This window comes from Montipora foliosa, chromosome 14 (genome assembly GCF_036669935.1).
Source record: "Montipora foliosa isolate CH-2021 chromosome 14, ASM3666993v2, whole genome shotgun sequence".
NCBI classification, from domain to species: domain Eukaryota; kingdom Metazoa; phylum Cnidaria; class Anthozoa; order Scleractinia; family Acroporidae; genus Montipora; species Montipora foliosa.
The window spans coordinates 17,615,593-17,630,825 of record NC_090882.1 but is presented as its reverse complement, the minus strand read 5'-3'; the positions used below and the strand labels follow the sequence as shown (position 1 = coordinate 17,630,825).

The 15,233-nt window shown below is 36.6% G+C and overlaps 1 protein-coding gene across 4 annotated transcripts in view; it reads right to left on the bottom strand.

Moving 5' to 3' along the window:
* The window catches only part of LOC137984373 (spectrin beta chain-like), a 70,069-nt gene that overhangs the window by 38,068 nt on the left and 16,768 nt on the right, over nt 1-15,233 (bottom strand). For 2 of the 4 annotated variants that reach the window (XM_068831548.1, XM_068831551.1), the window contains 17 exons: nt 14,643-14,738; nt 12,918-13,031; nt 11,476-11,643; nt 10,322-10,368; nt 9,738-9,928; nt 9,380-9,495; nt 9,143-9,229; nt 7,261-7,329; nt 6,139-6,269; nt 4,568-4,627; nt 4,136-4,262; nt 3,456-3,520; nt 2,740-2,821; nt 2,431-2,508; nt 1,791-1,918; nt 1,251-1,410; nt 605-682 (listed from right to left, as the gene is read on the bottom strand). In XM_068831548.1, the coding sequence (XP_068687649.1) occupies nt 605-682; nt 1,251-1,410; nt 1,791-1,918; nt 2,431-2,508; nt 2,740-2,821; nt 3,456-3,520; nt 4,136-4,262; nt 4,568-4,627; nt 6,139-6,269; nt 7,261-7,329; nt 9,143-9,229; nt 9,380-9,495; nt 9,738-9,928; nt 10,322-10,368; nt 11,476-11,643; nt 12,918-13,031; nt 14,643-14,738 (1,797 nt within the window). The remainder of the gene's footprint in view (nt 1-604; nt 683-1,250; nt 1,411-1,790; nt 1,919-2,430; nt 2,509-2,739; nt 2,822-3,455; nt 3,521-4,135; nt 4,263-4,567; nt 4,628-6,138; nt 6,270-7,260; nt 7,330-9,142; nt 9,230-9,379; nt 9,496-9,737; nt 9,929-10,321; nt 10,369-11,475; nt 11,644-12,917; nt 13,032-14,642; nt 14,739-15,233) is intronic. The other 2 variants (XM_068831549.1, XM_068831550.1) reach the window with 2 other exon arrangements.

Below are 15,233 nucleotides of genomic sequence, written 5' to 3'. Positions count from 1 at the left end.
AAATACACAACGCTTTGACCAATCAGAAGCACTAACATTCAAATTAACAAACCAAAGCAAACGAAAGAGAGCTAAACGTTAGACTTGGTTTCGGTTTTGATTGGTTGTAAAAAGTCGCACAATACTTTTTTAACTATGAAATTATATATGAAATAGATCATATATGAACTGGGGATATGAAATCAAGTGAAGCTATGATCCTCGCAGTTGATCGTTGATTCATTCCTCACGGGAACATTGGAACCCACAAATGACCAGCTCCCAACGTCAGTGGCTTCATATTTCAGTTGGTTAGAGCGTCGCACCGGTATCGCGAGGCCACAGGTTCAAACCCTGTTGAAGTCCTGAATTTTTCAGGCTTCTGTACGCAATTGCAAAAATTGCGTTCATCACTGCGAGGATCATATCTTCACTTGATACTTTTTTTTATTAACATTTACTATTTTGCTGATATTAAGTTTCGAGTAAACTCTGCATCATTCCTCACTCTTGGCAAAATAGTCTTTCACTGATCAAGATTGTTGAAGCAACATGCACTCAGAGAAAATAAATTGGGAATAAATGAAAATCGATCTCTTAGACTGATCACAGAATTACTCCATACCCCAAGATCATCGTTGGAGAGAAAAGCTTCGTGAGAAGCTGACAGCGAGTCAATATGCTGTGTATCCCGGATAAATGCCTGCAAAATAAATATTAAAATAGTTTCATTTTTATGATTATTAGCTCTACATCTTTTCCTAACCCACTTATGCATGGAAACACGAGCACGTATTAGTTTCAACGCCCTTCCATTCTGCAAGTAAGTAAGTTAAGTATATACTGCCAGCGCCTTAGCCAGTTTGAGGAGAGAAGAGACCCATAACCCAGTCATTTTTTCCAAGAATACAATATTTTACAGTTTGCCGCACAGCACAAAATGCCAACCACTAGACAAATAATCAAATGGTTGGCGAAACGGATGGAGTTGGATTTTGTTTTTTTATTCCCAAACACAATTACTCCAATATTGTATTTTGCGATGTGTTCAAAAGGAAAGACCTATTAAGAAGACCCATGTTCCTTGATATTGCCCCGGTGAGGAATTTGTTTCCTGGGTTGGGCGTTCCGTCAGTACTCTGTTGTTGTAAAATTCACTAATTCAATAATACCTCACGAGGGTGACAACCTTCAGGTTCACAACATTTAGCTCGCATTTATACAAAATAACCACACTGTAAGACAACGAGATCTTTGATTTACCCACTGACCTGCAAATCCTGGCCTTCAAGAAGTATGTCATTTCGTTCACACCAAGTCTCTTCTAGTGCTGCTTTCTCCTTTTTGAGTGCTGTCAATCTGTCTTTAACTTGTTTCATTCGAGGACTGGAAGCTATCATCTTCTCTCCATATTCTATCAACTGGTCAAATCTAAACAAAGTGCCCAGTACACAGTTCGTATTAGTTTACTGAGCATTGGAGTCTCGTTTTCAAATTGTCTCCAAAATGGTTTCCTAAATTTAGGGAATTAAAACACATTTATACATTTGGAGGAGTAGACTTGGTAACTCTATTCTTCAAAAAAGACAGTTTCTACTATAGTGGTATACCTTTCATACCTTGCAGCCTTGCAGGGTGACTCAAGGGGACTTGTTTTAGTGGTGGGGGGAGGGGTTATCAAATTACCTGGGGACCCCTAAACCGGCCTAAACCAGCCATACTTAGTATTTTACTCTGTCTAATGCCAGACGGTTTTACTCGTCAATGAAGAGCCCCTGGGAGTCAATGGGTTAATCAATTTTGAACTGTACCTGTCATTATGAGTTTGAATGTCTTCCCACTTCTCTTCATGTTCCTGGATGAGCTGTTTTGCACTGTTTACATCTGTTGGTTTCTCCGCGATCCTGAGTGACTCGCGCACATCCGATGCCCATGATAACTACCACGCAATTCAGAAACAGGAATATGATTTAGCCCAAGTATTTCAAAAAAATACCTTTGTTTGAGAATCTTAGGGCAACAAGACAATACGGAGCTTTAGCAACGACGACGGGAACGGCAACGAGAACGTCATCTTAAAACATAAATTCCCATCACTGTAATCACTTTGAGACTATTCCAAGCTTTTTAACATGACAATGGTGTGGTAGTCCCTCAAGAATGAAACCGTTATGAGTCAAGCTTAATTTAGGGGAGAAAATGAAAATTCATCTCCCAAGTGCTGACGTCCTCTATAAAACCTCGAATTTGGCTATTTCACGTTGTTGTTTTGCTGACGACGGCAAAGAAATGAACAAAAGTGAAAAACGCACGTGCAGGGCGTGCAAAGCTATTTTTTTTGCCCACTAAATATGCAAATTTGTGACGTTCTCGTTGCCGTCGCCGTTGCCGTTGTCTTTACTAAAGCTCTCTAATATTAAAGTTAAAGGGAAAAAAATATGAGAACTTTACCAAGTCCCTTGAGTCTGCCAAAAATCCTTGTTGACCATATGCTTCATCCAAGACATGTTTTCTTTCACTTGCTTTTCCCTATGGAAGATAATTTTATCCCATATTTTACCACAGAGTAGTCCACACAGTCAAAATTATACTGGAGTTTGAAACTTGATTTTTTGCAGATAAGTACACTGTGTGGGCATAATGGTTTAGTAATAAACTTTTTCCACATCATTGATGGAGAAGGGCATAAACCAACTTTAAAAGTTGGGAATAGAGCGAAAAGAGGGAAACCTCCAGTTTGAAGATAGTTGGAATACAAACCTTTAAACCATTCCAGAGATGTAGAATTTCTGCTTCTTTTTCTTTAATCTGCTTAGCCTGTCTGGGATGTTGAGACACTAACCTGGAAGACAAAAAGGGAAAAGACAAAATTATTTTCTTTTTAACAATACAGTAAACACCTGCATAATGTTATAAGAACACTTTTTTCAGGTTAAAGGCTGATCGTGTTCTTATTTGAGGGATGCTTAGTGAAAAATAAGCCTGAAAGTGTTCTTAAAATGTTCTTAAAATTGGTTTCAGAAATACTTCAAATTATACATTACTGAAGGTTTAATTAACTTACAATGCTGTTTTGTAATAGATTTTTTTAGTTTGTAATGGTCCTGAACACCATAAGTACTTTGATATAAGTTACTGTACTGTATTGTTTCCTTATCCTAATACCCTTTCTCTTTGTATTAAGAACATGTTTTATTTATCAGGCTGAATTTGTTCTTATTTATATGGTGCTTTATTGGCCAAATTTCAGCCTGATGTTCTTAATCCACTTGTTCTTATATGCAAGTGTTTACTGAATTCAATTCATCAGTTTGCTCTAAGAGCACAAAAAGTTCATCAAGAGAGTTTACAACTTTACACTGTTTACACATTATTAAAAATAACATAACATGACACAATCATGCCATTTTCATCTTTATAGCAAGCAAGACAAAGCACATACTGTTATCACACAAAAAGACTAATAAACAACATACAACTGAGCCTGCTCTTGAAGCTTCAAAAGTTTTTCATCCACTGCAGCAAGATCTCTTTCAAACCCCTAAAAAGTATCATAACAAATGAACAGAAAATGGCACAGAAAATGTTAAGTCTGTAATTATGTCAAAAAAATAAGTGCTGAAGCTTGGCGGATGGATTCACATGGGAGGGGTGGATTGGGGTGGGGTGGTTGGAATAATTAAATAATTGAAGTTGAGCAAGTAGACATCCTTGGAGAAATTAACTTCCATGATCTATGAATATCTAAGGGTAAATAACACATTTGTCTCCTCTTTACAAATATATAAATATATCATCATATGAGCAGCAGTGTTTCAAACCAACTACAAAACAGATCTTGTAGTTGTGATGAAACACACATATTTTAACTACTTTTTAAGCACCTACATTCATTTCACACATTCATCTAAATTATATTTATAATACACAGGAAATAAAATTTTAAGCTTACAGAAATCAGATGAAATGTGCATCAAATATATAGCCCTCATTTAATTAGAAATCAAACCTTTTTTCCACCACCCAATTAATTAATGAAACAAATAAGACGTCATAAAGTCTCTTTTGACTGCTGCTCTCTTTGTTTGATTGCTTCAGTTACTTAATCAACCATTCATTGATTGGTAGTAAAAGCACAATTTTACTATAATGTTACCTGATGTCGCCTTTGTAAAGCTCTCACAGTCTCCAAGTCTCTTCCCAGGTCTTCATCAGACAATACAGCATTCTTCTCTTGCATCCAGGCATTCATCTCACCACACGAGTCAAAGAAAAGTTCAACACTGCAAGACAAAAAGACAACAAACAATTCGGTTTGAATCATCATAGTGTTTCTCCAAGTGGAACCTTGAGAGAGAGGGCGTGGTAGACCGCCATGCAACTGCAACTGCAACTGCTACGAATCACGTAGCAGCTCTCACAACGCATAATGTGATTGGCTTTCATAATACCCAAGCCAAAAACAAAAGACAGCCATAAGTGGTGATCACAAAGAGCGAGACTGATAAGAACACCTCTGATTATGCAGATCATTCCAATGAAACCATGTAGACCTTTTTTCTTTTCGTGCAAGAGGTACCAAACATACCCATGCTTTTCTTTAAGTTCTTCTTCCTTGGCTTGCTTCAAACGTTGGAGATTTTCCCACCTGCATAATCAAACACACAGAAGTCGATGGCACCTTTCAACATCATTACCAGTAAAATATAAAATATAAAGTGGAATATTCAACAATTTCGCAGAGGGGGATAATCCCTTGCAAATGATTCTTTCACTGGGTGGTCCAGTGGTAAAGGCATTGGATTTCCATGTTACGGGTACTACACAAAGTTCCCACTCGAATCATTGGCTAAATTCAGTGGTCCTAGAGCCAACCACATTGTGCTACACTTTGAGAACAGCCTCTTGCCAAATACTGCTTCTAACCATTATATTAATTCAATAAACCAAATCGGCTAACTCAATGTTGTACCCAATTCAAATCCTTTGGGAATGAAACGTTTTGTTACAGGTATTTCCATACCATTTAAATATGAATGCTTCATCATTATGCAAATACAACACACAAAGATTCTTAATCCCGGGAGATTTGAATTGGGTACAACATTGAGTTAGCCGATTAGGTCTATTCAGACTTTCAGATAATTGAAAACTACTATTCTTATAAACAAATGATATTGGGATCGTCTTGTACTTTCCTGACTACCTTGTACCTTTGGCTCTCCCATTCCTCCCCCCTCTAATCAATGTTGACCCCAAATAAGCTAATGTCACTCAGCAACACAACTGTTTGGAAATTCAACATTGAATGCGGGGGAAGGGGGAGAAGGTTAATAATTAATGATATTTATAATTTATTTCAGAAAACAAAGTAATAAGTTCTTACTAAAACATTTAGTTATAAAAACGGGCATTTTCAAGTTAGAGTTCCTGAATAAAATTTCCACTAAATACAATTTCTGAAACAATGGAATGAAGGTAAAAGCTAAGTATTTACATACGGATAATAAAAATATAGAATGCGAAAATAAAGTGTAAAATAAGAGATGAAAAGAATGAAAACTATTGGAAGTGTTAAGCAAACAGCTTTGCGGGGACAGAATCACTTTGTTTGTTTAATTTTGGCTTAAGGTCCCGAATAAAAAACATTTCAAAAGTCAAACAATCAAACTTGTTCGAGCACTTCCTCAGGACCCTAAAGTTCTTGGCAATTTCACATGGCTCGATTCCATGTTGTTCTCTCACATGATTGCTGATTAACGATCGTTTATGCTCCTCGACACGTTGATATAAGTGTCGGCTTGTAAAGCCGACATAATCTGCACCACACAGATCACACTGAAAGGAATATACAACGTTTTGCTGGTTGACAATTGGAGGTTTAGGTTCCTTAGCTCTTCATGCAGAAAACTGCATGAAAATTCTGAGCCTGTCCCACTTATTTTTTTTTAGTACGCTTGCACTAAAAACAAAGCCTTAACATTTTTACATGAGAATGATCCACTTGACTGTACTTGGTCTCCTCACTCATTAACGTTTTGCTCTAAATATCAGGAAATAGCATTTTGCTATGCAGGATTGGAGCAAAAGTATGCTAACTCCAAATTATCAACTTTGCAGAAGATTTTCAAGTGTCTCATTCAAGAAGTCAACTCTTACATGTCATTGATTTCTTTGCGTCTTGTTTTCACAGCTGCAGCATGTCTGTGATCTGTATTCACTAACTGATCAGCTAGATTGTTTATTTCAGTGATACGGCCACTGTTTGCTGTAAGCTCCATGGTAAGGCCCTGTTGAATGAAAACATTGGTAGTAAAAGGTAACAAACTTATTTCAGTGATTGTAAATTTAAGGAAAGAGAATTTTAAATCTCTATTCTTTTTTTACAAACATGACTACCCTACGGTACAGGAGTATATACCAGTAACAGCTTTGAACCTAATGAAGCGTCAGATATACCTGGCTACCCAGGGGGGCTCGTAGAATGGTGTCCAGTATGTGGAATCTTCAGGGTTCCTCGGTGGCTTAGTTTGTTTTTTTCCTGTCGGCCATTACCTGACCTGCCGCTCCCAACCACCCTCCACGAGTAAGTTCAGTGCAGCTTCATAGCTTTTTTTTTGCAATCATATGTTTATCACAATTCATTCAGTGCCACTGAGTGAATGTTTACGATTTTTGATAAGGTTTGTTATGATGTAAAGCAGTTATTACACCTTTGGTTGTGTTAATAAAGGTTGCATGGTTGGCTTGGCTTGGCTTGGCTCTCACTTGAATATGAAAACACTGAATAAGGGCATTGAGTAAGTATCGTGCAGATTAAAAATTAATAAAATTATTTGAGTCAGTGTTCCATCACCGACAAGATTTTGGCTTCACCTTGAGTTTTTAAATACGGCAACACTGCCGCACTTTGGCAAACTTTACAAACATTCACTCCTCAAAAACCTAGTTTTTACTCTATTTATTGATGACAAAACAAGGTGCAGAGCTAAGTAACCTGGGTTACTTATGCAGTTAATTTCCATCTTAATAATAACTGCATCAAGTGGAAAACACATATCACATGAAGTCGGTTCAGTATGGCCTGCCTATACTATGGGCTGACTTATTAGCCAATCATGCAATAGTGCATGTGGTATCTGCGGGACTGAAAGTAGACTACAATGAAAAAATTGCCAGGAAAAATTAAAAAGACATGATAAATTATATCACATATTATAATGTATTATATCGAAGAATGGGAGAAGGTTAGGACAATACAGATTTACCACAAGACTATACCTCAAGAATTTTGCGAACAGCATGAATATCTCTGACTGATTCATGTGCATCAGAAGTGAGCTGTTTGTCCTGATTAGCCAGAGCAAAATGTTAAAATGTTAATGTTAGGGCAGGGTAAAATATTAAGCAAAATGTTAGCTCCTGTAGAAAATTAAAGTCACAAAACAAATGCATTATGACTATTAGAAGTTTAACTAAAGCCATGGGAAGATTTAATGTACACAACATTCCATTTCAAAGTTTAACCCATAGACTCCAAGAGGTGGGACTTAATAGATTTTACTCTGTCTAACACCAGACAACTTTACCCGCCAATGGGAGTGGTTCAGGGTGCTTCAAGCATCAATGGGTTAAATAATTATTAACCTCTTTGTTCACTTTACGGTTACACAGATGAGAAATGACCCTTCCATTTTTAATATTATTTCTATCAGGTAATCACTTTAAGTAATCTAGCTTTGCCTCAACAAAGAACTGTGGATGAAAATGCAAAATATGGTGCCTGGGTTTCCCATGGCAAGGACACTCATTGGCAGCTAATTCCAGCCAGCCAGCCAGCCAGCAAAAGAGCGAGTATGTTAAGACTCCCATGGATAACAATAAAAACCATTAATTAAAATTATTTTTGGTCAATCCTACCATGGGCCTTGAAGTTGGCTATTTAAGTTTATGATTCTTGGATTCAAATTTCAAATACCAAAAATTAAAAGAGAACATGATTGAGCAGTGGCGAGAGCTCTCATCTCCCAACAGTGTGGTAGGGGATTGGCTCTTGTACTCAATGTCATATTTGGGTTGAGTCTGTAGGTTCTCCCTACAGCTGTTGAGAGGTTTTTCTCCAGGTGAACTCTCCCCTCCCCTCCCCCCCCCCCTTTCTCCTCTCATAAAAAAAATCAATAAGTTTATTTTAAGTGGTCCAAATTAATAGAGAGCACTTGTGCTCAGCGACATACATGTAACCTTGATGCTTAAATTATTATTACTTTGTTTGAAGAACAAAGTATACTTTTGTACTCCGTTTTTGGAAGTTGGACTTTTTTTATTTATTTTTTTTGGGTCGCACTTTGGCTGACTCAATCAACAACTTGTATTCTCTGTGTCCCTTATCACCGAAAAGAATCATCTCCCATTTCAACGAATCAAATGTCAAAACTAATCTTATGTAATGTCACATCCAGCCACGTTTCCACAAACAATGCGGTCACAAACACTTCAGGTCATGCGTAAAATTTCTCTATCTTGTAGAAGGCAGTTCAACGCAGTATCTTCCTTCAGAGGCAATCGCGATGACCACTAAACCACGGAAGACTATGTGACAGATTGACAGGGGAAATATGTATCAAAGAATCGTGTGCATGACCAGAAACAAATTTTTCTGTTTTTGTTGCACACAATGCAATATCCGGTTATCGTATGACTCTGTAACGGATATCGTAATTTTATAACTTTCCCTGTATTGTTAAGAAAAAGTATTAAATATTTTAAAATATGATTGTAGAGACAAGCATCTGTTTTCTGATTTTGAATGGAATCAATGCCGTTAACAACAGTTTTAAATGTAAACAAATATCCATAATCACACTTAATTTTATCATTGGGTCATGGAATGTGGACTGTGGACTTCGAAATTGAAACTGGATATTTACCACAACATTGTAACCTAAAAATAACCTACTGAAATACTGTGAACTTCTTGTTATCATCAATACATGTGTCATCATCATGCTAAGTATCCAGCTTTTCTAACTGCAATAGTTGCAGGCTGTCTACTTAGTGACAGCCGGAGCACCTCAAAGGTGTCACAATCTAGACAAAATTTGTTGGTTAATGATCTTAATCAACAAACAGAGCTCAAAATAATTATTAATACTTAAAGGCAAACCTTGTTCTTTATCCAGGATTCAATGTCATCACACTCATGACAAAAATGAAAGTACTTAATGGAGTTCTCAAGATTCTCACAACGAATCTGAAAGGCACCAAAAAATTACTGTACCGGTAACTTGTCAATGCTTCATGACATTATGTATTAATTTTCTTTGATAACACAATAATTAACAATATTGATAATGGACACAATCTGATAGTTAAAATTTGAATATCCTTCTAAGTCAATTACCTCTGCCATCTCCACTAGCCTTGAATACAAGTTCTGCAGTGAAACCTGGCGAGTTGCCACATTATCACGATCAAAGTGAGCAGTAAAATGACGTCTGACAGGACGACGGGCCTTTTCTACGGGAAAAAACACAGATGCATAAATTATCACTAGGATACCCATCTCCGTAGTACAATTTTTCCAAACATCAGAATGAAGGAAAGAAGAGCTAAGCAAGTTAAAACAGAATTTTACATCCTGAAATATAAGAAGTGGGGAGAGAGATTGTTTTAACCAAAAAATGCTGATACCAGAGGAGGGAAAAAAAGATGACGAAAGTTGCCTATTGAACAAAGTAATGTTTAATTTAATGAAAAACCTTTCTTTTCTGGAGTTTTTGGTTTCACAGCTCGCTGCTTCTGAACTTTAACTTTCTTCTTCACTTTCCGTTTCACCACCACTTTCTCTGGGACAACAACTTTCTGCTTGGTAATCTTCTTTACTGTTCTGGGCTCAATCTCTTTTACATAGTTTGCTGGAACATACCCTGCTTCCTTAGATGTCAAACGTCTGATAATAAAAAAGTTATTAATGATATCAATTTGTTAAAAGCTGTTATTTTTAAGTCACAGATATTTTGATTTTCATCGAACTTTTAAGTTTAACCGAACTATTCACAACCAAGAATATCAAAGTATAAATTCACTTAGATTCACTTAAGTAACCTGTATGGCTATTCAGGGTTTGTGTGTATTTTGAAAAGAAAAACAGTGAACAGTGAAAAGAGAAAAAAGTCGACTTGTAATGAGAATCAGACTACACTGAGAAAACGGATTCAAAAAGACAATGCAAATCAAGCCAAATTGGTTCAAGCCAAGAGGAAATTTAAGGGCAATCTTACTATTAATTTTTGCAATGGATTGAAACCAAATAGCTGTTATACAATTGGCAACTACAATATACCTTACACTCCACCAATCCTTGTTTGTCTTGGCTATCAAGAAAAAGACCTTGAAAAAAGGAGAAAATAATAATTAATTATTCGATAATTAATTATTGATTCAATAATTAATGGTGTAATTGATTCAATAATTAATTACTTCATGTGTTATTGAAGGGAGTTTATAGACCTTTTTCATAAATGGCGACCGATTTGATATTCTATTGTATTTATGTTAATTGGACCTACTGGCCTCATTTTGGTTCACATTTTGCGCATTGCAGCGAGGCTAGATAGGCTTATCAGCATTAAGTAATGGTCCGGCTAAGAAGCAGGTAGAAAACAATAGCCCTCGGCAATAGGGTCAATAATTTTGTGGTGCTAATTGGCGCATAGAGCAAAAGCCAAATTTCACCAAGAGACAGATAATAGGGGTAGGGAAAAGACAAGGCCTAAAAATGAGGTTTTTTTAAAATTTGTTCTTAGTTTTTTCGGGTTTTTTTGGTATTAGCCAATGAGATGAGCCAATTTAAATGGAATTAACAATTAACTGTTCGCACCTTTTTAATGAGTTTTGCCGTACTCCTGCCTACCTTTTAGCTGGTCCATTACTTAAAACAAAATAATATTTTATCGGGCCGCCATTATGAAAAAGGTCTATGAGACACAGTTCTTCCAACTACTTAATAGAAGGTACTACACGTTTTACAAGTTCTGGATGACATTTTTTCACCCTAGGCCTCGGCAGATCGAGTTACGCTATCTGAACAAACACTCTCTGTGCCAAAGGCTTTTCTTCACCTTTGTTAAGGTAATACAATCTTATTACTGTCAATAACATATTGTTTTAAAACTACATGATTGTATACTCTGATTTTACTACTTAAAAATGTTAATGTTTGTATGTCCATGTGACAATGATGTTTCAAATAGGATTAATGATTGGTTTCAGGATTAATTTATATTTGTTTTCCCAGAGGACATTTGCTCGAAAGCCCCTCGCGACCTCTTCAGCAGTGGGGAGGGTGTCCATTTTGGAGTTAATCAGCACTTGTGGGAGACGTCGCTGTTGAAATGTTCAGCTCACCAATCCAGGATTTGCTTCTTAATATGGATTGGGGAAATTATTCGGACAAACACACATTTTTGCCCTTTACAAAACAGTCATGCCACCCACCTCTCCCTTGGCCATTTTGAGTCCCTGTCCACTGAAGGGATGTAAGGCTTTTACTTGTGGAACTTTGATTTCTTGTACAACATCTTTAACGACTTCTTTTTCCACAGTCTCCTCCACTTCCTCATCTGTTTCAACCTCTGCTTCCTCTTCATAAACTTCAAATTTTGTCTAAAATTATAACATACTAACAATCAGTAAACTGCCAACAAGATGTCTGCTATAATGACCATAACATACTTGCACATATGGTCAATCATCTGGGATGCACCCCATCAATAATACATGATTTTTTTTGCTTGACCATCTTCTGTAAAACTACAGGTACAGCCCCAAGCCTCGAGTTGAAGTTTTCAATCCCTCTGGACCCAACATAGCCGTCATGTTATTAAGGCCCTTTAGATGCACAATGATTTTAATACGCATCACAAATGGTCCCCTTTCTACATTTACCATCACCAAAAAATTACACTAAACCTTACTCTTCTCTTACTGCTAGAAATATTTGTAGGTTTAAGACTTAAGGGGCATTTTTGTGTTGGACATCAAAATTGGGCGCGCATCTTATTACGTGCAACTTCTGGACACAAGTGGCTAAAAACTCCATCCAGCAGGGGTTTCAATAACATTTGAAGTAGATGCCTGGGCTATTCAGTGTAAGCGGCGGTCACTCTTGTCTTGTACAAAGGGTTAAGTGAAAATCAAGGCAGCGCCGGCAGTGAGAGGCAAATTTCTGACAAAGACGGCGGCATACCGCCGGTTACCGGCTTCTAATGACACCCCTGCACAGTCAGCTACATGCACGAGCATTACATAGAGTGTTTTCACTCACGTGATCAGCAGCCATATTGGATTACTGAAACAAAAGGAAGTATTTGCACAAAAAGAGAGTTCAATTCCCAGAGGATTAGTTTGGTACACGATCATGGCTGCCATTCCTTTGTTTTGGAACACCAACATGGCCGCTGTGACGTCATGTGAAAACGCTCTATTTCTGAGTTTTAAGACAAATTAAATCAATGCACCTTTCATCAGATTTACGTGTAGATCATCAATTCCATTGTTTGATCATCCTGAATCAATGGTGGCATTTTTTTTTATTTAGCCTTACACTCCACTATAAATTACAGGCTTACCAGTCCTGTATTCAAGTGGAACTTAACTGAACCAAAAAACAGCTTGTAACATAATGATTGTGATTATCATGTTGTTTTATAGCAGCCAATCAGATTGCAGCATTTACATGCCCTCAAAATAGTCTTGTTTTTGTCTTTCACATTGCTTTGACAGGCCACTTCGTACGTTTATTTGCTGAACTAGTCATTAAACCAGTTGAGTTCCAGAGTATTAATTTTGCCGATCTATTTACAAACATAAAATGGAAAAGAGCCTGTCAAGAATGCTGTAACACTCAAAAGACAACAATATAATATTATTGTTCTCACCTGAGATGCCGTCTCAATGCTTTCCATAAGTTTGCTTTGTTCCCTCAAACGATTCACATCGTCAGCAAATCCTTTTATCTCATCAATGACATTTGTGTGTCTTTGAAGAAGTGACTAATTAAATCAAATTAAAACAATGACAATTGCATAGTGTGAAACTTCAATGATTTTATGGGAACAGGGATGGTTTTTTCCCTGCTGCAAGAGGTTTTTTACCACAATTGCTTGTAATCCCACAATCTGATTGGCTAATTTGCAGTTGTTGATAAGAGTCTAGACAACGCTGTATGTGTCATGCTCGCATCAGTTTATCACGCAATGTGATAGCCAATCAGAAACGCCCATTTTGGGAAATAAACCAATAATATTCTGAGAAAGTTATAGACAACGCTTGCTCTTTCTTTGTGTCATGATTTTGGTCTCGCTGTGAAATAAAAACTTTTTTTGGCATTGAATATTGTGGTAAAAGACAAATTTGTTGTGGACACACGCAGCTGCGCCTCACGAGACCACAACATTTGGACCACTGTGATGATGAATATCATTGTTGATAAGACTACAGACAACGCTGAACCACTTTTGATTTGTTAATTTCTCTGGGTTCTCTGGTTTTACCCTCTTTTTTGCTTTTCTTTTCATAACTATGACACTTCATATGAATTAAATAGTTATTGTTTTACAGATTTAGTACACGCACACTGTAGGTGCTTGTTTTGAAAACTTTGCAGGAAAACATAGTCAGTCTTGCCATATCAACCTAGAATATTGGAAAGATTGAGCACCTAAAATGAGATAGCTGACAAGAAATGATTGATATCCTCTTGGCATTTTCTGCACCTTCGCGATGTTGAGAAGAATGACAAGGATGCATCTAAGCCAGTCGCTCGCCATTTTAATCTGCCTAATCACTCCAAAAAACACATGGCTATCTGCGGCCTTTCCCTACATCTAGGTACGACGGAAAGCCGCAAGAATCTGGAACAAAAATTCATCTTTCAAATCGGCACCCTTAATCCTCACGGTATTAACGAACGCTTTTCATTTAACTAATATATTCCTACTTTTCACGTTGCCATGTTACCACCAATAGCGTAGCACCTACTCTACTATAAAAACTACACGTAACCCATAATCCCTCGATTCGCTCTGACGAAGGGCTAACGCTCGAAACGTCAGCTTTTAGAATCTCTGTACGGTGGTCAATTTACATTATCAACTCCGTTGATAAACTTTAATTTGACAAGAAACAGTTAATGTTTAATCTGCATAACTCTGGGAGACAGAGCGTATGTCTCCACAGCACCTTTAGTTTGCAACACTCTACCAAGCCATATTAAGTCAGAACAGTCAATTGTTAAATTTGAGAGTCTTTTGAAAACCTTTCTTTTTAAACAAGCCTTTGCGTGTCTTAATTAACTTTATTGTATTTTTATATAATAGTAATATCATTTTCATATATTTTATAGATATACCTTACACCTTAACTAACTCATAATATAATATGATGTTCGGAATTCTATTGTAACACGTGTTGTTTATTTGTAAGTTATTTTACTTTATTGATTACTTGTTTGTGAATTTATAGACACATTTGATTATATTTAGATAGAATCTGTGCCCATTATAAATATTAAACAATAATAACAATAATAACAATAATAATAATAATAATAATAATAACAATAATAATACTTTTGGAGAGATGAAGAAATATACTGTACCCACCATTGCACTTTGCTCATCCCTGCCATAGTCTTCACTACTAACAACATACATCTTCTCCATCATCCATGATTCTACATCATTTGAATCTGAATAATACTAGAAAGAAAACCATACAAATGGATAAATCTCAGAAGCATTATGAAAGGCCTTTAGATTTTTGGCATGCTAAAATTTCATTTACATGTAACTGTACCAAGTCCCATCTGGGTAAGGAAAAGAAAATCCAGCTACCAGAACGTCACTGTGGTCAATTTTTTCACCGACGCCAAAATAAATAACTGTTTGGAACACACTTGCCTCATTCAAAGAGTTAATTTGAATTTTCTGGAATTTTTATGAGATCTATTTTTGCAGTTCTTCCAGACCAGTTTCAATTCTATCACTTTCCAGAAAATGCAATGACCGAGGGACCCTGATCAAAGTACTTAGATTGACTAAAAAGATACAATAAAACTCCGCATGTAAGAAACTTCCATTTTAAACAGGTTCTTACATACTGTTAATGGTAATTAAAAATTTGGGCTATCTAGGTTCTTAAATCGTCAGTCAGTCCCCTATGCAGCCACCAGTTTTTCCTTAATGTATCTAAAA